Source organism: Palaemon carinicauda, chromosome 2, assembly GCF_036898095.1.
Source record: "Palaemon carinicauda isolate YSFRI2023 chromosome 2, ASM3689809v2, whole genome shotgun sequence".
Taxonomy (NCBI): Eukaryota; Metazoa; Arthropoda; class Malacostraca; order Decapoda; family Palaemonidae; genus Palaemon; species Palaemon carinicauda.
This window is the reverse complement of record NC_090726.1, coordinates 66,561,991-66,586,084: the sequence shown is the minus strand read 5'-3', so window position 1 is coordinate 66,586,084 and position 24,094 is coordinate 66,561,991. Positions and strand designations below refer to the sequence as shown.

At 40.7% G+C, this 24,094-nt stretch overlaps 1 protein-coding gene across 1 annotated transcript in view; it reads right to left on the bottom strand.

Annotated features, from left to right (window-relative positions):
* Positions 1 to 12,459: 12,459 nt before the first annotated feature.
* LOC137618207 (deoxyuridine 5'-triphosphate nucleotidohydrolase-like) overlaps positions 12,460 to 24,094 on the bottom strand; it is a 30,396-nt gene continuing 18,761 nt past the window's right edge. Inside the window, exons 3-4 of the mRNA XM_068348321.1 lie at positions 12,773 to 12,918; positions 12,460 to 12,616 (exon numbers count right to left, since the gene is read on the bottom strand). Coding sequence (XP_068204422.1) covers positions 12,560 to 12,616; positions 12,773 to 12,918 — 203 coding nt within the window. The 3' untranslated portion in view covers positions 12,460 to 12,559. The remainder of the gene's footprint in view (positions 12,617 to 12,772; positions 12,919 to 24,094) is intronic.

Below are 24,094 nucleotides of genomic sequence, written 5' to 3'. Positions count from 1 at the left end.
CGTCATAGAGTTGCCTGAACGTATTTCTGTCATCAGGATTAAAAACTTCGCAACTAAAATATAGTGCACAAACAAAACCTCTGCATACAAACTGTGAGGATCAACCGACACTTTCGGTAACCTCATGTTGCATACATCACTCGCACAAACACGAAAATTAAGTTATCACTCATGATAAACAAAGTAAATAATAATAATAAAACACGATTGCCAAAACCCTAAATCAGTGTACTTCACCAAACGAAGTCCAAAAAAGCGAAGAAGGGAAAATGATTCGAAAACTCTCAATGGTGGACCGACGGTGTTTTCGATCCAGCCGGCAGAGATGAACTGAAGTCTTAGACATGGGAATGATTCCTTGGACCACCCTGTGACGGGTGTTACCACCTACCTCCCAACCACCACAAGGCGGTTACCTCGTTTTGAAAAATTCTGCCGATTTAGAGATATCAGCTATATATATATAACTGCCAGGTAAGTACTATTCATAAAAAGAAGAGATGGCACTTATCAGCAGTTCACCTTCAAGGGTTCCGCAATGTGACAGCGGACGCTCTACAGTGGTATCTCTACATACGATCTTAATTCGTTCCAGAAACTGCTTCGTATGTTAAAACAATCGTATGTTGGAGCAAATATTCCCATAAGAATACACTGTAATTTGTATAATTCGTTCCACACCCCAAAAACCTATATTAACTCCTTAATAAATTACTACATATAATTACACATAACAATAACATAACTGCATAAAATGAAAGAAGCATGTAAAAAAGATAATTATAAAGAAATAATAAATAAAAAATGTGTTTTATTGTCACTTTACCTTAGAGACATGCCAACGCAGGTGTAGGATTTGCTACGCCAGGAGGAGACGGAAGATCGGCGAGAAGGTAGACATGGTGTTAACATGTTCTTTAAATAAATACACTCTCTCTCTCTCTCTCTCTCTCTCTCTCTCTCTCTCTCTCTCTCTCTCTCTCTCTCTCTCTCTCTCTCTCTCTCTCTCTCTCTTTCTTTTGTTCTTCTTCACTGTAAGTGTTAGAGACGTCTATTATTTTTTTCTGAGAGAGAGAGAGAGAGAGAGATTAAACAAAAATGTCTTGTGTATATATGATTTTTAACAGCGTCAACGAGTTGAAAGACAATTAAATGTAACTAAAAAAACAATATCAGCAAATCTGAATTCCTTTATTAACTAAAACAAATATTGATACAAGCACACTCGTGTGCGTATGTGCAAACACACACACACGCAGGAGGAGACACGATCGGCAAGGAGGTAGAGATGGTGACTGCGATAACGTACCGTAACTTACACCACGGAAACTTTAATCTAACTTGGCTTATTTATTTTTTTTTTATTTTCATATTTCATATTTTTTACATTTTTTTCTTTTGATTTTTAATTTTCATCACTTTCAGTGACGAGTTACGGTACGTTATCGCAGTCACCATCTCTACCTCCTCCCCGACCGTCTCTTTTACTGCGTAGCAATTCTTGCACCTGTGCGCGTTTGTGCATACGCACACGAGTGTGTTTGTATCAATATTTGTTTTAGTTAATAAAGGAATTCAGATTAGCTGTTATTACTTTCTTAGTTACATTTAATTGTTTTTCAACTCGTTGACGCTGTTAAAAATCATATGTACTGTTAACACCTTTTTGTTTAATCTCTCTCTCTCTCTCTCTCTCTCGGAAAAAAATAATAGACGTCTCTAACACTATAACAGCGAAGAAGAACAAGAGAGAGAGAGATTTTATTTAAAGAATGTGTTAATGCTATGTTTAGAAAGAAACAGAAAAAGAGAGAAGACTTTTTTAAAAGAGCTTGTTAATGGTATCTTGGTTTTCTTTGCTTCACTTTTTTCTTTCTTCCTGTTCATCACGCTGGCCCTTCTCACAAATGATCGTTGCCAACAATCTCTGTCCTTTATCCCTATCAACAAAAGGCATTCTATCTCTTCCAGGGTATTGCTACGATGTCTTGTAATAATGGTGATCCCCTTCGATGGTTTATCTGCTTTCTGGCTTCCTTCTGCTTGATGATCGTCGAGATCATAGGCCTATTCCGGCCATATTGTTTAGCCATATCACTCACATGCACACTGGTCTCATGTTTTTCTATAATTTCTTACTTCAATTCTAATGAAAGAATTGCCTTCTTCCTTTTGTCACCACTACCTGTACTGAAACTTAGCTTCTTAGGCACAATGATTATAGGTTAAATCAAAAAGGAAATGTGAGAAAAGGAAGAAAATAAGCACTGTTAATAACAGACCAAACAGAGGACAACCACACGATACACACAAGAACAGAAAACAGAGCACTCGACGCTCAATGGCGTCCCTCTTACGTGCTGCCATCTACCGGCGTAAACAAGATCTACATCACATGTTGGAGCATTACTTCGGGTGTCGAGACAGAAATTTGGTCGAATTTTTCTTCGTATGTTGGAAAATTCGTATGTTAGGACAATCGTATGTAGAGGTTCCACTGTATCCAGGCTCAAACCAATAGAGTCAGAATGGTCCCTAGACGCACTCATTCTCCTTCATCCTGCAACAAGTCCCGGAACTGCAGATCGACCTCTTCGCGACGAGCGACAACAAGAAACTACCTCGATATGTAGCCCCATACGAGGACCCTCTAGCGGAGGCTACAGACACTATGTCCCTCGATTGGAACAAATGGAACCGGATTTACCTGTTCCCTCTGACCAATCTCCAACTGAAGGTCCTCAACAGGCTGAGATCCTTCCGAGGAACGGCAGCTCTAGTGGCTCCCAAGTGGCCCAAGAGCAACTGGTTTCCTATGATAATGGAACTGAAGCTGAGGCTGGTCCCTCTACCGAACCCAGCACTATCTCAACGGGTTCAAAAGTCGACTGTCTTCGCTTCATCACAGAGAACCCAAAACCTTCATCTCATGATTTTCTCACCTTAGCGGTTAAGAAGAGATTTGGGATCTCAAAAGGCAGTACAGTATAGACTTCTTAGAAGAATACAAGTCAAAGTCAACTAGAAGAAAATATGAATCGTCTTGGAAAAAGTGGGTTGCTTTCATTAAAGCAAAAGGACCGAAAGAAATCTCAATAGACTTTTGTCTGTCCTTCTTTATCCACCTTCATGAACAAGGTCTGGCAGCCAACACAATAACTACATGTAAGTCGGCCCTGACTAGACCTCTTCTATACGCCTTCCAAGTGGACCTGACGAACTAAATCTTTAACAAGATCCCGAAGGCATGTGCTAGACTTAGGCCTGCAGCTCCTTCGAAGCCCATTTCATGGTCCTTGGACAAGGTCCTATATTATGCTTCAACCGTGAACAATAAAGATTGTTCTCTTAAGGATCTAACCCAAAAAGTTATTTTCCTGTTCGCTATAGCCTCAGGGGCTAGAGTTAGTGAAATAGTGGTCCTATCCAGAAACAAGGGCCATATTCAGTTCACAGAAGTGGGAGAACTGAATCTTTTCCCTGATCCAACCTTTCTCGCCAAAAACGAGCTAGCCAGTATATGGACTTTGAGCGTCTTCGCTCATATACTGGATGGAAGTCATCCAGAGTGTTTTACAAACATTATGCGAAGCAAGTGCACGAACTGAAGCATTATGTGGTGGCGGCAGGTAGTGTATTAAAACCTGTCGTCTAGTGCTGCGATGAACAGTGAATTGATTGGGACTATCAATTAGCGTGAAAAGGTGTTGACACCTTCCAGTGCAATACTCTTCAAGTAGGTGGTGACACTAAATACTTTTCAAAATCTGAGGTGTAGAATTATACAGATAACACTTGTGCCGTGTGTACTTGTACACAGTGTTGATAATATACATTTACAGAAAATTACATTGGAAAATTTTATCAAATTTTAAAATTTCATAGTGGCACTAATCATTTCTTCCTTTCAGGTAGAAAACTTTTCTGTTTTATGTTGTATGTATAATTCCCTTAATATATGTTACACTTGTTATTCTATTTTTATTCATTTATCGTAAATAAATGTCTATTAAAGTGTAATTGCGTCTTATTTCGCCCCACAATTAGCACAATAAAAATAGCCAGAGTTCTCTTACTTATTTACCTAAGTAAACGTCATATTATTGTATGCTTACAAACAATGGATATACAGTAGTTGATGCTTATTGTTTCGACAACATATACAAACCATGAGACTTTTGTATATCTAGTTAATACTTATGTTTGTTCCTACAATATATACAAACCTTGAGACCCCTTTTCTACTGTCTAGTATGACTCTTCCCTGCAGGGGGGCAGGAAGCACTGACATTGTCCATTAGTGGTAATGACGTATAACGGTAACGTCATATGTCTCAATGGTTCGGATGACCATAGAAAAAAATTTTCCCAAGGTTAAGGCACCTATGAAAATCCACAGATACAGTACTTTCAAGTAATTCTCTGGTAGACTTCCATCAGGACGACACGGCTTAGCCCAAAAAACGGATTTTGAATCAAAGCGAAAAATCTATTTTTGGGTGAGATGGCCATGTCGTCCTTATGGACCCGCCCTCCTTTTCCATAGAAAAGGCTTAGGCAAGATCCCTCCCGAAACTACTATATCGGTAGCACCATGCTCAATGCTAAAAGGAATGAGCGCCATCTTGGAGACTCGTAATAGTACGGGAGGAAGGGTAACCTTGGTAACAGCTCCCCTTCTGTTTTTCGCCACTCTTCCCCCTCGAAACGAAAACGCTATTCGGGGTGAAGATTGCTGTGTCATATAAAGATATACAGTACATCCCCTGATATTATGCAATATCCTTAAGAGAGATTTTAAGGATATTCGCGCCAGGAGTTAGAATTCTGGAGACCTAAAGGTCAATTCTCTGGGAATATCTCTGTAGCCAAATATCCCTTAGAAAGCTACCAATAGGAACCTTTCATCAGGACATGGCCATCTCACCCAAAAATGTTATTTTGATTATAAAATAAATTTTTGAATATACTTACCCGGTGATTATATAGCTGCAACTCTGTTGCTCGACAGACAACTCTACGGAAAAACTCGCCAGCGATCGCTACACAGGTTGCGGGTGTGCCCAACAGCGCCATCTGTCGACCAGATACCCAGCTCTCATGTAAACAAAGACTCAATTTTCTCCTCGTCCCACTGCGTCTCTATTGGGGAGGAAGGGAGGGTCATTTAATTTATAATCACCGGGTAAGTATATTCAAAAATTTATTTTATAATCAAAATAACATTTTTCAATATTTAACTTAGCCGGTGATTATATAGCTGATTCACACCCAGGATGGTGGGTAGAGACCAGTAATATATGTTTACACTTTTATGAGCTAAGAGTTTTTTATTTCATTTTAGAAGTTATCAAAATAACAAAAACAAAATAAATAGGTACCTGGTAAGGAAGTCGACTTGAACAATTACTCTGCCTTTTAAGTACGTCTTCCTTACGGAGCCTCGCGATCCTCTTAGGATGCTGATCGACCCCTAGGATCTGAAGTATCAAGGGTTGCAACCCATACAACAGGACCTCATCAAACCCCTAATCTAGGCGCTCTCAAGAAATGACTTTGACCACCCGCCAAATCAACCAGGATGCGAAAGGCTTCTTAGCCTTCCGGACAACCCAAAAAACAACAATAAAAACATTTCAAGAGAAAGATTAAAAGGGTATGGAATTAGGGGATTGTAGTGGTTGAGCCCTCACCCACTACTGCACTCGCTGCTACGAATGGTCCCAGTGTGTAGCAGTCCTCGTAAAGAGACTGGACATCCTTTAGATAAAAAGACGCAAACACTGACTTGCTTCTCCAATAGGTTGCGTCCATTATACTTCGCAGAGATCTATTTTGCTTAAAGGCCACGGAAGTTGCGACAGCTCTAACTTCGTGTGTCCTCACCTTAAGCAATGCTTGGTCTTCCTCACTCAGATGTGAATGAGCTTCTCGTATTAACAGTCTGATAAAGTAGGATAAAGCATTCTTTGACATAGGCAAAGATGGTTTCTTAACTGAACACCATAAAGCTTCAGATTGGCCTCGTAAAGGTTTAGTTCGCTTTAAATAGAACTTAAGAGCTCTCACAGGGCATAAGACTCTTTCTAGTTCATTGCCTACAATATTCGATAAGCTGGGAATATCGAACGATTTCGGCCAAGGTCGAGAAGGCAGCTCATTTTTGGCTAGAAAACCAAGTTGTAGCGAACATGTAGCTTTTTCTGACGAAAATCCGATGTTCTTGCTGAAGGCATGAATCTCACTGACTCTTTTAGCTGTGGCTAAGCATACCAGGAAAAGTGTCTTTAAAGTGAGATCTTTCAGGGAGGCTGATTGTAGCGGCTCAAACCTGTCTGACATGAGGAATCTTAGTACCACGTCTAAATTCCAACCAGGTGTAACCAAACGACGCTCCTTCGTGGTCTCAAAAGACTTAAGGAGGTCCTGAAGATCTTTATTGTTGGAAAGATCTAAGCCTCTATGCCGGAAGACCGATGCCAACATGCTTCTGTAGCCCTTGATAGTGGGAGCTGAAAGGGATCGTCCTTTTCTCAGGTATAAGAGAAAGTCAGCTATTTGAGCTACAGAGGTACTGGTCGAGGATACGGATACTGACTTGCACCAGTTTCGGAAGACTTCCCACTTCGATTGGTAGACTCTAAGGGTGGATGCTCTCCTTGCTCTAGCAATCGTACTGGCTGCCTCGTTCGAAAAGCCTCTAGCTCTCGAGAGTCTTTCGATAGTCTGAAGGCAGTCAGACGAAGAGCGTGGAGGCTTTGGTGTACCTTCTTTACGTGTGGCTGACGTAGAAGGTCCACCCTTAGAGGAAGACTTCTGGGAACGTCTACTAGCCATCGAAGTACCTCGGTGAACCATTCTCTCGCGGGCCAGAGGGGAACAACTAGCGTCAACCTTGTCCCTTCGTGAGAGGCGAACTTCTGCAGTACCTTGTTGACAATCTTGAACGGTGGGAATGCGTATAGATCTAGATGTGACCAATCTAGGAGAAAGGCATCTATATGTATTGCTGCTGGGTCTGGGACTGGTGAGCAATATATTGGGAGCCTCTTGGTCAGCGAGGTTGCAAAGAGATCTATGGTTGGTTGGCCCCAAGTGGCCCAAAGTCTCTTGCATACATCCTTGTGGAGGGTCCATTCTGTTGGAATTACTTGCCCTTTCCGACTGAGACAATCTGCCATGACATTCAAGTTGCCTTGGATGAACCTCGTTACTAGTGTTATGTCTTGACCTTTTGACCAGATGAGCAGGTCCCTTGCGATCTCGTACAACGTCAGTGAGTGGGTCCCTCCTTGCTTGGAGATGTACGCCAAGGCAGTGGTGTTGTCCGAGTTCACTTCCACCACTTTGCCTCGAAGGAGAGACCTGAAGCTTTTCAAGGCCAGATGTACTGCCAGCAGCTCCTTGCAGTTGATATGCATGATCCTTTGACTCGAGTTCCACAGTCCTGAACATTCCCGACCGTCTAATGTCGCGCCCCAGCCTACGTCCGATGCGTCCGAGAAGAGAACGTGGTTGGGAGTCTGAACAGCCAGGGGAAGACCCTCTCTTAGGTTGATACTGTCCTTCCACCAAGTCAGACAAGACTTCATCTTTTCGGAAATGGGGATCGAGACCGCTTCTAGCGTCTTGTCCTTTTTCCAGTGAAAAGCTAGATGGTATTGAAGAGGACGGAGGTGTAGTCTTCCTAATGACACAAATTGTTCCAGGGATGATAGCGTCCCTACCAGACTCATCCACTGCCTGACTGAGCAGTGTTCCTTCTTCAGCATGTTCTGGATGCATAACTGGGCTTGGCTTATTCTGGGGGCCGACGGAAAAGCCCGAAAAGCTAGACTGTGAATCTCCATCCCTAAATACACAATAGTTTGGGATGGGACCAGTTGCGACTTTTCCATATTGACAAGGAGACCCAATTCCTTGGTCAGATCTAGAGTCCACTTTAGATCCTTCAGACAGCGACGACTGGAAGAGGCTCTGAGAAGCCAGTCGTCCAAATAAAGGGAGGCTCGGATGTCCGATAAATGGAGGAATTTGGCTACATTCCTCATCAGCCTCGTAAACACAAGAGGAGCTGTGCTTAGGCCAAAGCACAGGGCCCGAAACTGGTAGACCACCTTTTCGAAAACGAATCTCAGAAAAGGTTGGGAGTCCGGGTGGATGGGGACGTGGAAGTAGGCGTCCCTTAGGTCTAATGAGACCATCCAGTCTTCCCTTCTGACCACTGCTAAGACTGACTTTGTGGTCTCCATGGAGAACGTCTGCTTTGTGACAAAGACATTCAGAGCACTGACGTCTAGCACCGGCCTCCACCCTCCTGTCTTCTTTGAAACCAAGAAGAGGCGGTTGTAGAATCCCGGAGATTGAAGGTCCGAGACTTTGACCACCGCTCCCTTCTCTAGCAAAAGAGACACTTCCCGTTTCAAGGCTCGTCTCTTGTCTTCCTCTCTGTACCTGGGAGAGAGATCGATGGGAGACGTTGCTAGAGGGGGTTTCCGTACAAAAGGGATCTTGTACCCCTCTCTGAGCAACTTCACAGATTGTGCATCTGCGCCTCTCTTCTCCCAGGTCTGCCAGAAGTTCTTGAGTCTGGCTCCCACTGCTGTCTGAAGATGCGGGCAGTCAGACTCTGCCCTTATAGGACTTGGATCCTTTCTTCTTCCCTCGCTTCCCTTCGGCACGAGCACCTCCTCTGCTGGAGGCTCTGCCACGAAAGGGCGGAATAAATCAAGACGCTGGAGTGTCCATCCTTGGTCTAGCTGACAAGGTAGGCAAAGGGGGAGCTTTGCGAGCTGAGGACGCAACAAGATCGTGAGTGTCCTTCTGCACTAACGAAGCGGCTATTTCCTTAATCAGGACTTCTGGAAAAAGGCACTTGGAAAGAGGAGCAAAGAGAAGCTCAGATCTCTGGCATGGTGTAACTCCAGCAGAAAGGAATGAGCAGAGATTTTCTCGCTTTTTTAGGACTCCGGACACAAATGATGCAGCAAGCTCATTAGACCCATCACGTACGGCCTTGTCCATGCAGGACATAATGAGCAAGGAAGTCTCTTTATCTGTCGAAGAGATCTTCCTGCTTAGGGCTCCTAGACACCAGTCTAAGAAGTTAAAAACTTCAAAGGCCCTAAAGATTCCTTTCAAAAGGTGGTCCAGGTCCGATGATGACCAACATATCTTTGAGCGTCTCATGGCAAGGCGGCGGGGAGAGTCTACAAGACTTGAGAAGTCGCCCTGGGCAGAGGCAGGAACTCCCAAGCCGAGAACTTCTCCCGTGGCATACCAGACGCTCGATCTAGAAGAGAGTCTAGCAGGGGGAAAAGCAAAGGCTGTCTTCCCTAAGCCCTTCTTGGACTGCAACCATTCTCCTATCACCCGCAAAGCTCTCTTGGACGAGCGTGCGAGGACGAGTCTAGTAAAGGCAGGAGTGGTAGACGGCATGCCTAAAACAAACTCTGAAGGCGGAGAACGAGGAGCCACAGAAACAAACTGGTCAGGAAACAGCTCTTTGAAAATGGCCAAAACTTTTCTAAAGTCCAAAGAGGGTTGAGTAGACTTAGGCTCGTCCAATTCTGATTGTGGTTCATCTATATGTGCAGCAACATCATCATCAGAAAGTTCCTCATCCGACAACTGATGAGGAAACGGCAACGGAGTGGGTAACGGCTGGTTCGCTGAGTCCGGTCGCACTGGTGCATGCGTGACTGAGCCGGACGCAACGTCATGGAACTGCTGCCCAGTCTGTGAGCTGGCAACAACCATGGTAGCGCGGGGACGCACAGCGTCTACCCCAGACTGTCTAGACTGATGGGGTTGCGCAGTGGAAACCACACTGGGTTGCGGAAGTTGACGCACCGCGTCAAAACAAGGCAACTCTGACGGTTGTTGAACATCCAGAACGTCAACGGCAACCTCCGTGCATCGCTTAACGTCAACATGCGGCTGGCAGATCACACTGGAACGCATGGGTGGAGGAACTCTCTCAACTGGTGTGCGTGAGAAGGTTACCTCAGCGTCCACAGGACGCACAACCGATCGCGTGGAGGGTTGTAGGCTAGGTACTGCACTAGCTGGTACGGCAGCAACCTTCTCCGCACGAAAGTCCTGCATCAGAGACGTAAGTTTAGACTGCATGTCTTGCAGTAGAGACCACTTAGGGTCTACAAGAGCAGGTGCGGCGACAGACGGTGTTACTGTCTGAAGCGGTACCGCTTTGCCTCTCTTAGGCGGTGAGCAGTCATCGGATGACGGCAACGAGTCCGAACTGACCCAGTGGCTACAACCGGGCCGTTGGACTTGTGCTTAAGGGACCGATTTACGTTTTAACGGTCGCGAGACCTTGGTCCAAAGTTTCTTGCGAGAAACACCTTCAGAAGACGAGGTATAAATGGGCTCTCTCGTCTTAGGTAGGTAGGAGCGATCTTGGGTAGATACGCCCGATACCACAGAGGGAACGTCTGTTCGCTGATTAAAGCCTCTCGAACCCATGCGTCGTACGACATTGCTTCTCCCCTGGACTTGGGAGCTTGCAAGAGGTCCCGGACTAGGAGGACGACAGGCACGAACAGACGAACCCTCAAGCGCAACACTGTCCACAACACTATCACTTGGCACTTTAGCACTTCCCACTGCACTTTGGCACTTAAGCTCCTTCACATCCGCCATGAGCTGATTACGGTCACTAGCAAGGGACTCAACTCTCTCACCCAGAGCCTGGATGGCACGCATCATATCAGCCATCGATGGTTCCTGAGTGCCAGGAGGGGGGTTAGGAGCAACCACTACAGGGGAAGGAATAGGTTGTGGGGCATGAGGAGAGGATATATCAATAGAACGAGAAGAACTTCTCCTAACTCTATCTCTCTCTAGCCTACGTGTGTACTTTTGAAATTCGATAAAATCGAATTCCGAAAGGCCAACGCACTCCTCACACCGATCTTCCAATTGACAGGTTTTATCCCGACAATTGGAACAAACAGTGTGAGGGTCGATAGAAGCCTTCGGAAGACGCCTAGAACAGTCCCTAGCATTGCATTTCCTAAATTTGGGGACTTGTGAAGGGTCAGCCATTTTGAATTGGTCAAGGGAAATTCCAAAAAACGATCAAAAAGTCATCAACAAAGAATCCGATATCAAAAAGAGTTCAAGGATTTGTGTGAAGAAAAACCCTGCACAGCGAAAGCTCAAAACTAGAATATAGTACTTCACCAATTAGATGTGAAAAACTCCAGTTTAGCAACAGCGAGTAAAGTACGTCTTGTCGACACCTCGACAGAGAGAAAATTGAGTCTTTGTTTACATGAGAGCTGGGTATCTGGTCGACAGATGGCGCTGTTGGGCACACCCGCAACCTGTGTAGCGATCGCTGGCGAGTTTTTCCGTAGAGTTGTCTGTCGAGCAACAGAGTTGCAGCTATATAATCACCGGCTAAGTTAAATATTGAAAAACAGATTTTTCGCTTCGCTTCAAATCCGTTTATTTGCATACTTTGTTTAAATTTTGTTAGTTTTACATAGGCACTTCCTATTTTCATTTTCATATTGATACATGTCCGGTAGGGTAAGTAGCAAGTTAGATTTTTTCTTTATTAATAGGTCAAATTGGCACTTCCAGTTAATAGCCTTTCTTATTTGAAGAAAAGTATGAAAATCATTTATTTCAGTTAAAAATTCATTATCATTTTTAATACCTGTTAATCATGAATATCTTTATTGTGTACAGTTCTTCAGCTGTAACCATTCTCCCACTGCATATACCGAAAACTTATTTTCACTCAACAATGGCAGCTCATACTTCTGTGCAGCTTATCGTGTGACGACAAGTTTTATTTGCTCTGCCAAGATTATAAGCTTATCCCTGTTTTCTGAGTTGTGCTATTCATTTTCCTTAACTGTAATGGGGTTTCATCAGACAAGTAATAAAACTTACTTCGTTGTTAACACGAATATTTAAATTTATTTCATATTTTTTCTTCATCCGTATTTTCTTAGTTATCTTTTTCTGGGGTTAAAATAATTTTATTTTTAGTTCATTAATAATTTGCAGTAACTGCTAGTTTTCATTCTTTTGATATTTCATGATTGTTGTTCATAACCACTGTAAATAAAAGCCTTGATAACATGAATATCCCCTTTCCTAGATTTCTGTTTTTTGTGTTTTTTTTTAATCTAACAAAGTGCCATGGTTCTTCAATCTATTTTTTTTTTTTATGGTACTGTATTACTACCCCTTTTTCCTAGGTTTTTTATTGTAAAGATTATCTTCTTGGTAGGATGTGATGATTCTTCTTCCTAAGGCCCCATCATATATGCATGGGCTCAAGTCAAGTTCTGTAACTCCTATGTCCTTTTTGGTTCCCCCCCCCCATTTCAGAGCTCTTTACAAAAAGAAAAAGACAACTGTGTTCTACTAAAATCATTTCACAATGTATGTGATTTGGACTTAACACAAAAAAATACTTAGTATGCTGAAAAAACTTATATTTTTAAAGTTATATTACAAAAAGATTTAATATAAAAATTAAAATTATATTAAACTATATAAGAGTACTGTATTTAATGCCCTAGTGTATACCTGTAGAACCAAAACCATCCTCTCCTCTCTCAGTGTCACCAATTTCCTGTTGAAGAGAAGGTCTGTTACCACTCAATCATAAAATAAAGACATATAGTTCTGAGAATCAACAAATAAGTACAGTATTATAAAAGCAAGATCATATGAACATATATCAAGGAGACAACTATTTACACATTCAATGACAAACAACTATGCCTACCTCAACTTCCTCAATTTCTGGATATAAAATCTTCTCACAAACAAGTTGTGCTACACGATCACCCTTCTTTACTTCATAGTCTGTCTTTGAGTGATTAAAGAGGACTACACCAACATTTCCTCTGTAATCTCTATCAATAACCCCCGCTAAAAAGAAAAATAAAAGAAATACAGACATGAAATATATGAAAGATACTAAGGTATGCAAAAATTATTTCACGCTAGGATATCATTGTACTGTATTTTTACAAAAACACATTTTAAAAACCTAGTTTTTCATACAATCCCACAGATCATATATTGATTTATTTCCATAGACAAGGTCTAGAAGCTTCATTTATGCAAGCTCATGTGGTACATTTACATTTATTTCTCTTTCCAAGTGATAAATGGTGAATAGCCAGAATGTGGAAGGGAGGAAGCCTCTCATGCAAATTTGGGTTAATATGTTGGAAGGAAGAAACAGTGTAATCAAACTTTTTTCCCATCAACAAGTTGTTATTTCAATGAATCTTACTGCATGCTACTGCTGTCCCTCGATAGGTGGCAACCCTTTAATATTTGAAAATAAATTCTCCTGTTCTCCCAACCAGTTTAAAGGTTTAAAGGCATAGGCAAGGGACAGTAACACTGCCCTATTAACCCTGGATAGGTACGGTCCTCGGACACCCCTTTAAGGGTATACTCGGACGCGAACGACCCCGACGCCAAAAAAAATTCTTGAAAAATCAGTTTTTGCAGTAACCTCCTTTTTTCTTTTGCCAAAAAAAAAATTCAATGAATGCTTAAAACAACTGTAAAGATAAATACTACTCATCTGCAGAAAAACTATTTATTATAAATATTTTAAAAAATTAAGTAGAAAAAAAAAAAGACCTGACATAAAAATTCATAAAAAAAAAGTTTATACATATATACACAAATCCTTTTAGGAATTGATTCTTGAATGTTTAGGACACATCTTGATGTATTTTGGATGAAGTCAGACCCATGGAGGTGAAGATCTGAAATGAGAAAAAAAGGGTAACTTTTTTTGGCCAAAAAAAATTGTCCAAATTTCATGAATTTTTTTGGGTACCCAAATGAAATAGGAAGTGGCTAATTTTTTTAGAGAATAAACATATGTTATCCTAAAATAGAAATATGTAAAAAAATCTTCATTATTTTGCAAATTACATTTATATCAGGGGCCATATCTAAAGGTAATTTTTTGAGTACTTGGAAATTTCGTAAAAAAATACATATATTTAATATATAATATGATATTTATGCAGGTAAAAATATACCAAAATATCACAAATTCTATAGGGAACAAGAATATATATAGATAGGGCAGCTTACGCTTCGGATATGTCCACAAAATGGCCGCCAACCACACTGACTCAGACTCCCTAATCTGCCACTTGAAATGTAGGAAGGGTATGTCAATTTCAAGGTGTTATTTACTAATCTAATTATTATTGGATATGCATAAAAATTGTATGGTGGGTTGCTGGATAATTGTCGATTATTTTACGACTATAAAATTAAAATTCTGACCCAAAAAAATTTTTTTGAAGGGAAATAAAATCGAAAAAAAAAAATGTAAAACAATATTTTAGCTAAAAAAATTTGATGATATTCAATCAAAAAAAAAGTAAACAAAATTTTCCGACAAATAAACATCTAGAGGAATCATTACTCTGTGATAGTTCCTTAGTACGTAGTAATTTTGAAAGAATTGGGAAAAAACGAAAAAATGGCAATCACCGGAAAATCGAACACATACCTATATATACGCCATATCTGGCTAAAAAAAAGATAGGCATGGGTAGCCAGATCATCTAGAAACACTTTCCAACACTATAAAAATATAAGTTTTGCGACACTACTTGCCAATTCCTTACGGTAACATGACTAAGCAAAAAAATGCAAAACAAATAAAAAGGGGCACTCGTGGAAAAATGGCCATTCTAATATACGGCATTTCAGAAAAAAAAAATTTCAGCCACGTGCTAGGCAAACCATCAAGGCATATTTTCCGACAAATAAACATATAAATGAAATATTACTCTGTGATAGTTCCTTAGTACGTAGTAATTTTGAAAGAAATGGGAAAAAACGAAAAAATGGCAATCACAGGAAAATCGAACACATACTTATATATACGCCATATCTGGCTAAAAAAAAAATAGGCATGGGTAGCCAGATCATCTAGAAACACTTTCCAACACTATAAAAATATAAGTTTTGCGACACTACTTGCCAATTCCTTACGGTAACATGACTAAGCAAAAAAATGCAAAACAAATAAAAAGGGGCACTCGCGGAAAAATGCCCAACATTCTAATATACGGCATCTCAGATAAAAAAAAAAGACATGCACGTGTTAGCCCAACCATCAAGGCACACTTTCTAACACATAAACATGAAAAAAAAATCAATAATATACGGCAATTCCTTACTACGTAGTAAATTTTTACAAATATTGAAAAAAAAACAGAAATTGGCAACCGCAGTTAAATACCCAATATACCAATAACTACGTCGTATCGGACAAAAACAAAATCACGCATGGGTAGCCAGATCATCTAGACACACTTTCCAACATTAAAAAAGCAAAAGTTTTACGACACTATTTCGCAATATCTTACGGAAAAATGACTTGGCAAAAAAATTAAAAAAAATTAAAAAGGGACACTCGCTGTAAAATGCCCGACATTCTAATATACGACATCTCAGATAAAAAAAAAGACATGCACGTGTTAGCCCAACCATCAAGGCACACTTTCTAACACATAAACATGAAAAAAAAATGAATAATATACGGCAATTCCTTACTACGTAGTAATTTTTACAAATATTGAAAAAAAAACAGAAATTGGTAACCGCAGTTAAATACCCAATATACCAATAACTACGTCGTATCTGACAAAAACAAAGTCATGCATGGGTAGCCAGATCATCTAGACACACTTTCCAACACTAAACAAGCAAAAGTTTTACGACACTATTTGGCAATATCTTACGGAAAAATGACTTGGCAAAAATATGAAAAAAAATGAAAAAGGGGCACTCGCGGTAAAATGGTCCTCGTGGTGATGAACGACATTTTAACTAAAAAAAAAAACATGCACATGGTAGCCAAACAATCCACCAAGACTTTCCACAACTGATAACCTATACAAGTTGCACCATTCTACGACAATTTCATAATACGTAATAACTTTGATAATTATGCAAACTACCTCAGAAGGGTAAACTCGGACGCGAACGACCCCGACGCGTCTCAGAAATCGGGGAAGGAGTACAGCTACAGCAATGCACATCTGGACACTACTAGAGCGTGTAGGGGAGACACCTCCTGCAGGTCGATCACCCACAAATTCAGTCACAGGGGTGAGTCACGTGAGAAAAACCTGTCGCAAACGACCCACCGTACCTATCCAGGGTTAAGGAGGACACTGCCCTTGAGATTGATCATATATGTATATGATCAGTGCCCAATCCCCCTCTCCACCCAACCTAGGACCAGAGAGGGCCAGGCAATGGCTGCTGATGACTTGGCAAGTAAACCTATAGATTCCCCCAAACCTCCCATCCATAACTCATATGGATAGTGAGGTTGCAGACACTAAAGGAACCAAGTTTGAGCAGAACTCAAAACCCAGTCTAGTAATCACCAGGCAGAGGCGTCAGCGATAGGCCACAACAAAACATTCTAGCAGACTAGTCGAATTGGACATGACAGATCATCCCCATGTAATGTTCCTTGCATCCAAACCAACAATAAACCATTACTATATCCCTGAACAAGAAAGTGGGAGAATTACTACCCCCAGTTCAGGATTCCGGGGAAGACAGTGGATTCTATGCTTCAGGAATGGTCGAACCTGGATAGTTACATGTTTATCCCACCCCACATTTCATGTACGCAATCCCTCGCTATATCGCAGTTCACCTATCACCCCCTCAGTACCTAGCTGATTTATAAATATACATGTAAATCTATCGCAAACTTCTCTTCATAAAATGGGTTTTAAGGGCAGATATTTTACATTTTTCTTATTTTATTTTCTTAAACTGTAATTTTTTGACTTATATAAGCTTAAACATATAAAGATAAAAATAAATGAAAAATTATAAAAATAGAAAAATACTTTAGGTTTCTGTATTCATTGTACTTAGAGGTCTTTCTGTTATCATAGAGGTGCTTGAACGTAATAGCCGCGATATCCGAGGGATTACCATATGACAAGTGGTCAAAAAGTGGCCCCCCCCCCAATGCAAAGAAAAAAAAAAAAAGCCTAATAGCCCTTATTAGCCCTAGAGGAAGTGGCTTGCACTCTTTGTGGCTTCTACTAGCAGACAAACCAATCACCCTTCTAATAAGAAATACCACCTGTAACACCAAAATTACAAATTTCAAGAATAATTTGTATTTTTCCTAACAATACAAACCAGAGTCCTTCAATAGGAGTATGAATTCAGCAAAGTTGGAACAGCCATTAAAATTTAATGACACAGCTTTAACCAACTGCCAATGGCAGGGAAACCCTGCCCGCCTAACACTTTTGGCTCTTAGGACTGGAATTTGCGGTGTGGTTTTGGCAGAAAGTGTAACTTGAAGGACTCGGGTTTGTATAGTTAGGAAAACAGAATTTAAACAATAAAATATATTTTCATACTCCCTGGTGCTCATCAAACTAAAAGTTTCCCATTTTCTTCCCTTTTAATAGACTTTGGCTGCTAGTATAGTATTGAGACAATCTAGCGGTTAATGGCAATAACTTTGTGTCGAGTACGCTGAAACCCTTTCTTTTCAGTTCTCTTGTCAACCTCGCATGCGGTGTTTTCATTATTTTGGCCTCTTCAAACTGTGGTATAATTTTAGTTAATATGTGATATCATCTTGAATTGTTAGTAATTCCTTTAAGAGTTGTTCTAAGAAATGATTTCTGTGTGAACATGAGCCTCATTTGCTTTGAATAAATGGTATATTGTCACAGGAGAACCTATATCCTCGTGGGGGATATATTGTCCAAATATATTCATAGCTACTGTAAGAAATAGGTGAGAATACATTGTATCCATCCTCCCCTCATTTGGGAGGGTGGGGGAGATGCTTCTTAAAAGATCCTACTTGGGAATGAAGGTCACTGCGTCTAATATCTAATCTAGCTCAAAGCAGCCATGACTGCTGCACCCACAAGTGGGAGAATAAAGGACAGAATTTTACCTATCCTTTAACTTTGCCAACCTTTATCTAAGATGAGATGAAACTTGTCTCATGAGAGCTAGGCTGGCTACATAACTTAATGAGCAGCCACCACAAGAACAATGGTAAAGGTATCAATAGACTGTTGGGTATACTCATGCAGGTAGTGAGTGGGTGGTAAAGGATGTCTGTTTTCATCAAACTCTTGCCTTAATACCTAAGCCACTAAAAGTTCTTCCAGAGTTCTAAGGAAGAGCCCTTGCCCAAATTTGACTTCCAACTCCCTTGCTGGTTGAAGTACTGGTACAACTAACATCATCACACAGCTAGACAGAAACTGTTCTTGGACATCTTTCTTTTTTATCCTGTCGGTGTTGAGAAAATTTCTTGGAGTTCACGATTGAAGCGCTGAGTCCTCTTAACATAACACTATAAAGACACTATAAGATAAAGAAGCCAGTCATTCTGATGCTCTCTGGAAGGCTCCTGAGAAGAGATGGAGAGCTTGCGCCTAATACCACGAGCAATGGAGTCTTGGCCATGAATTCGGGAACAAACTAAAGGAGACCTTCCATCCTTTGGAATGACTTAGTGTCATAGGAGATGCTGAAAGCTTGCCTACTTGCTTTGCCAAAGCTTAGGTTAGCCAAAAGATCATCTGAAGTGTCAATCTCTGTCTGACACACAATTCAAAGGCACATATGGGGCAAACATAAGAAGCTTCACAACACTTGTCATACGCCTTTCTGCGCCCTGAAGTCCACAAAGATCAGAGATCATTACCCCCTCCTTTCAGAAAACTGTACTCAAGGCCGAGCGGTAGTCTTACTGCACTCAAGGCCAAGCGGTAGTTTTTCCCTGCCACAACTCAGATGCGCTCCTCTTGGCAAAAGAAGAACGAGGAAATCCACGCTCTGTGCAAGAGGTGCTCCAATTAGAGAAGTGCAGCTGAACCTTGCTAACAGACTATTAAGGGAAATGGGTTATCCATTATATCAATGTTCCCAAAGCATATTACATTAAATTGTATACAGGACTATATACGTCAAACATCTGTATCTTTACCTGGGTAACTTCAAAACAAGTAGCTTAGATTAACACGTTTCTGTTTTTCACACATGGGTGAAATACTTAGGGAATGTAAATTAAATGAACTTTTTCATTTTTCACCCTTGGATGGCATAATAAATTAATGCAAATTAAATTAAACTTTTTAATTTCTCACCCTTGGATGACATAATTAAGGCTGTTTGCATTAATAGGCGTAGAAGGAGATGATGATGAGGAATTAAATGAAATCTAAGAAAGACCACCGAGAGTATTCACTGAATCATAAACTGAATACAACGCTGATAAACACTAGCGGTCAATATCAGAACTAATGTACAGTCACCCCACGATCTTCACACGGGTTAGGTAACACACCACCGCGATGAACGAAAAACAATAATATTGGTGCCTAAGGGTCAATGATCACAACTAACACAATCCTCGTTTAACATAGTAAGTTTGTCTAATGTCGATCCAAAGTCACCAACAATTTTTCATATTTTAACTAAATTGACTGTATTTACATGAAATAATTTACTGTAATAACTATGCATTACTATATTTAATGTCAAAGACTTCAAGAATAAAATCAATATCAATACACTGTATTATTAATAGTGGTGAGCAATTCCTTGCTTCATGTCAGTGAAAGAAACACACACATATAGCAGACAAAACCAAAATCTGTTTCCTTAAAAAATGTCTATTAAATACAACATAAAAAATCATACCATACATCAATCCATTTTCCCACTTGGCTTAAACATGGCATTGAATTTCATCAGCTGACCACTATTTTTAGTGAAAACATTATTGTATTTTAGAAAATCATGTTTTTTTTTTTTCTTAAATAGTTAATTGTGCTTTATTAAAACATATTTGTACTTTTGTTTTCAATTTAGGGAGCATTTTAACAATCAAGTATTACTGGCTTCATGTTTTTGTTTTACTTTTAGTTGTGATCAGCTGATTTCTGGCAGCTACTCTCTAGAATATGTGCTGATACGAATAACAGAGTATCATTTATGTAATTTCTTAACTTATATCATTACAGTTTTCATAGTTCATTTATAGCTATTATTATTAGTTATCACTTGGACATAGGAATACATTTGTCTCTATAACCAAGAAAATCTGTTTCCTTAAAGTTTCAATAATATACAAAACAAAGAATTAATTTATCCTTTATTTAAATCTATGTTTGATATTAAGCTGGCCTTAAAACATGACATTCAATTTCATTAGCTGATCTATAGTGTTGGCCATCATCATAACGTACAATATGTGTACTGAAAGAAGTAAAAAATAATCGTGGTTTTCTGATATTACAGAGCTTCCTTTTCTGGCACAAAGGGAGCCTTGTTCTTCACTATAAATCGAAGAGCCTTACTTTCTCTGAGGTGAGAGCCCTCAGAAAACGGTGAAAGGAGGTTCGATGGTAACCTCCTATCCTCTGAGGCATCATGGGACCCGGGATCTGAATGGAATCTGCTCCGTTCTGAAGGAGACTGAAGATGTTCCTTACTGGGAACTCTTTAACTCCAAAGGGAGAAGGGGCATGAGGTTGAAACAAAGTCAATGAAAGACACAAGGTAGTTGATGACAAGAAACTACATGTACTTTGGGTGATCTAGAACCGTGATGGGTTCGAGGACTAGGGTCACCAAGTCTTGTAACTTGACGCCGACAGTCTCGTCTATCGGTCAGGCAGGTCTACCGGGTAGACCTGTAAGTCTAAACCATGAGCACGGACTTGAGGGCATGCGCTCTAGCTCTAAGAAGTGAAAGTTCTCTTCTGAGAGAGGGTTCTCCATTACAGTTACACTCCATCCTGGAAGCAAATGCTTTAGAGGGTGCTTTTGGATCCTGTAGGGCACATCTAGGTGACATGCAGCATGGCAAGGAGCGTCTGGGCAAAGCGAGTCTAGGTGAAGTGCAAATAGGTGACACACATCTGGGTAGCATGCGTTGGATGATGCATCAAGTGACAAGATGTGTCTAGGTGGTGCGTACAGTAACTAACCTGTTCCAGACCTTTATCAGGCCGAGCACATGTCAGCAAGGCACATGATGGAGCAGCGTGCACTATTACCACAGGCTCTGGAGAGGAGCGGTTGTCTATTGGATCCAGGGTACTTAATCCACGTGCATACTCAGGAGGGCTAGCACACTCAAAACAGCGTGCTCAAGTGTGTATGTGCAGTTATCACTGCACACTTGTAAAGACATGTTGCTGACCAACACAAGGATCCTTACAAGGCTTTTCAAATATGGGCAGCATGAGTGTCCCAGAGGGAGATTGTGGAGAAGACATGCTAACACTAGCATGTCTCTTCCACTAGTCTCAAGAAGTGATACAAAGACTGGTAAGACGGTGAATGACTTCGAATGAACAAGCCTTAGGAAGACTCTCTTCTCTGCACCCAATAGAGACCAGCAGAGGGTGTCCAGCACCAGAGCAGAAACACTCCCCTGTGCTTCCTTAAAAGCAAAAGCTGTCACCAACAACTCCTTGGAACAAGGAGATCGGAACAACTTGCAGGGCATCGTCCACTATAAATAAGATGAGGACTCCTCCCGAGGAAGAAGACCTCCTGTTCCTCTAGAGGAAATGGAAATGAGAATTGTCCTAAAGTTAAAGAGACACCTCTCTTCTCAATTCGGCTTCTTTAGGGAAACCGATAGAGAAGGGTCAGAAGGAAGTGTACCGGGAGTAAGAAGAGGACAGAATTTCTTCTACTTCAAGGATGATCCTGAAGGGGAAAGAATCCCTTTTGAACCTCTTCTTCCTCTTCCTTTCATACACAATTCGCTGGGAGGGTGACCACTCCCGACACTTGACACATGGAGATTCCTGCCTGCAGGTGGGGATCCTTCTCCTTAGCACTCATGATGGTGCCACGTTGTCCCAGTGTGGTATTTCCCAGAGGGGGGGCAGAAGGTATGTAGTGGAAGCGAACAAGATTTTTTTTTTGGGGGGGGTAGACATCAACACTGCTTCAACTGGAAGCAATATGAATATCAAAGGGAGTTTCATAATAAATATGAATCACTTCAAAATATATTTGTTTCATTACCATATCCGCTACATTATTATTACATTATTTCTCCCAATTTACTTTCTTACTAGCATCCTCCTTTTTATTGTTTTGATTCTATCAAGAACTTTTATAGTACCAATTTGAGCTAAGCTGTCATATATTTTTCTAAACAATTTGGCACAAACATCTTAAAACTAGAGAAAGACATACTGTACTCTGCTATTAGTACTAAAAATTCTACCCCCAAATTAGAAGTATTTTCAAAATACTAAATTAAGCAAAGTTGGAAAGGTCCTGCCTGCATAGATGACGACAATTGTATGAAGTTCTTGGTATGAACAATACCACTCTGCTATTAGTACTAAAAATTCTACCCCCAAATTAGAAGTATTTTCAAAATACTAAATTAAGCAAAGTTGGAAAGGTCCTGCCTGCATAGATGACGACAATTGTATGAAGTTCTTGGTATGAACAATACCACTCTGCTATTAGTACTAAAAATTCTACCCCCAAATTAGAAGTATTTTCAAAATACTAAATTAAGCAAAGTTGGAAAGGTCCTGCCTGCATAGATGACGACAATTGTATGAAGTTCTTGGTATGAACAATACCAGTAACACCATACAGTATATAGGGACGACTAGGCATCACAAGGGAGGGGGAAATAAGGGAGCGGGTGAGAGATTTTCTATATCTCTTATCTAGAGGTTAAAAACCAGTAGCTTTAATTATATTAGCATGATGACTACAAGGTAAGATTCATTGAAATATGACAAATTCGGAGATAATTTGTATATATATTTCCCTAACTGACACAAACGGGGAGTTATTCATGTGGATATTCTTTCGGCGAAGCTGGAATGTAGTCATTAGACTTTAAATGCGGGGGTGGCAACCCTGCCTAACCATTGTAGTGATTAGGTAGGGGGTGGCTGGGGGGTACCCAGCCACCTATATCTACTCACTGATCAGTGAACCACGTCACTTTTTGATTGCAAGCAGGACTTATAGGGGGGACAGGTAATGGCGGGACAATTTATATAACTCCAGGTTTGTATTTGTTAGGAAAAATAGAAATTATCTCCGAATTTATCATTTGTTCCCACACTAACAAACTTTACGTTATTTATGTGGATGACTCAGACTTAGGTGGGTGGTAAGTACGACTACTGGCTTAGTCATTGTCCTGGGTTTGACTAGTACAGCATTAGACTGATCTAGGGAAACCTTTCCAACCCACTTATCAATACAAAGTGAGACTGATAGCGGCCTGAGCAACACAACAGTTGTGAGAGATAGCCTATGAACATCCAGGTAAGATGTTCAGAGTATAAATAGGCATCTTACACATAAATATTGATGTTTCCTAATGCCTACCTCCCAAGAAGCATTGGGGATGTGAACAAGTATATAAATTAATTATACTACGTTGCACAAGGGAAATGTTTATTACCAGCAGAGGTTGAAGCCAGCTTGCAGAAGAACCAATGGCGCTGTACCGCAAGAGAGGGGAATATGAAAAAAGGGAAAGTCAACCACACTTTCATTCATCCCAGACTTTACCCGGGTAAACGATGCCCTCAACCATCTGCTATTTGTCCAACAAGAAGCCAGAGATATATTAAATCACTAGTTGTGCAGCCACCACAGGACTGATAGAGAACGTACTGTCTCTCCTGTGAGTCACGTCTTTTAGATGGTCGGGGGTGAAGGTCGTCTGATGCTTCCACATGCCCGCTTCCAACACTTACAACATGGAATAATTGTGTTTAAATGCCAGAGACGTACTGATGCCCCTGACATTGTGAGCTCTGGGTCTATGAGCTGGAGAAGGGTCAGATTTCAGAGGACAGTTAATGACCTTGCGGATACATGTCGAAATGGTGTTCTTAGTGACACTTGATTCTACCCGAACTAACGAACAACGCTGCTAGTCAGGGCAGGGTTGCTGCCGTCCATTTAAGATATCTCAAAATCCTCACTGGATATAGTAACAATTGATCTGGGTCATTGGGTACAGAACGTAGATTCTTAA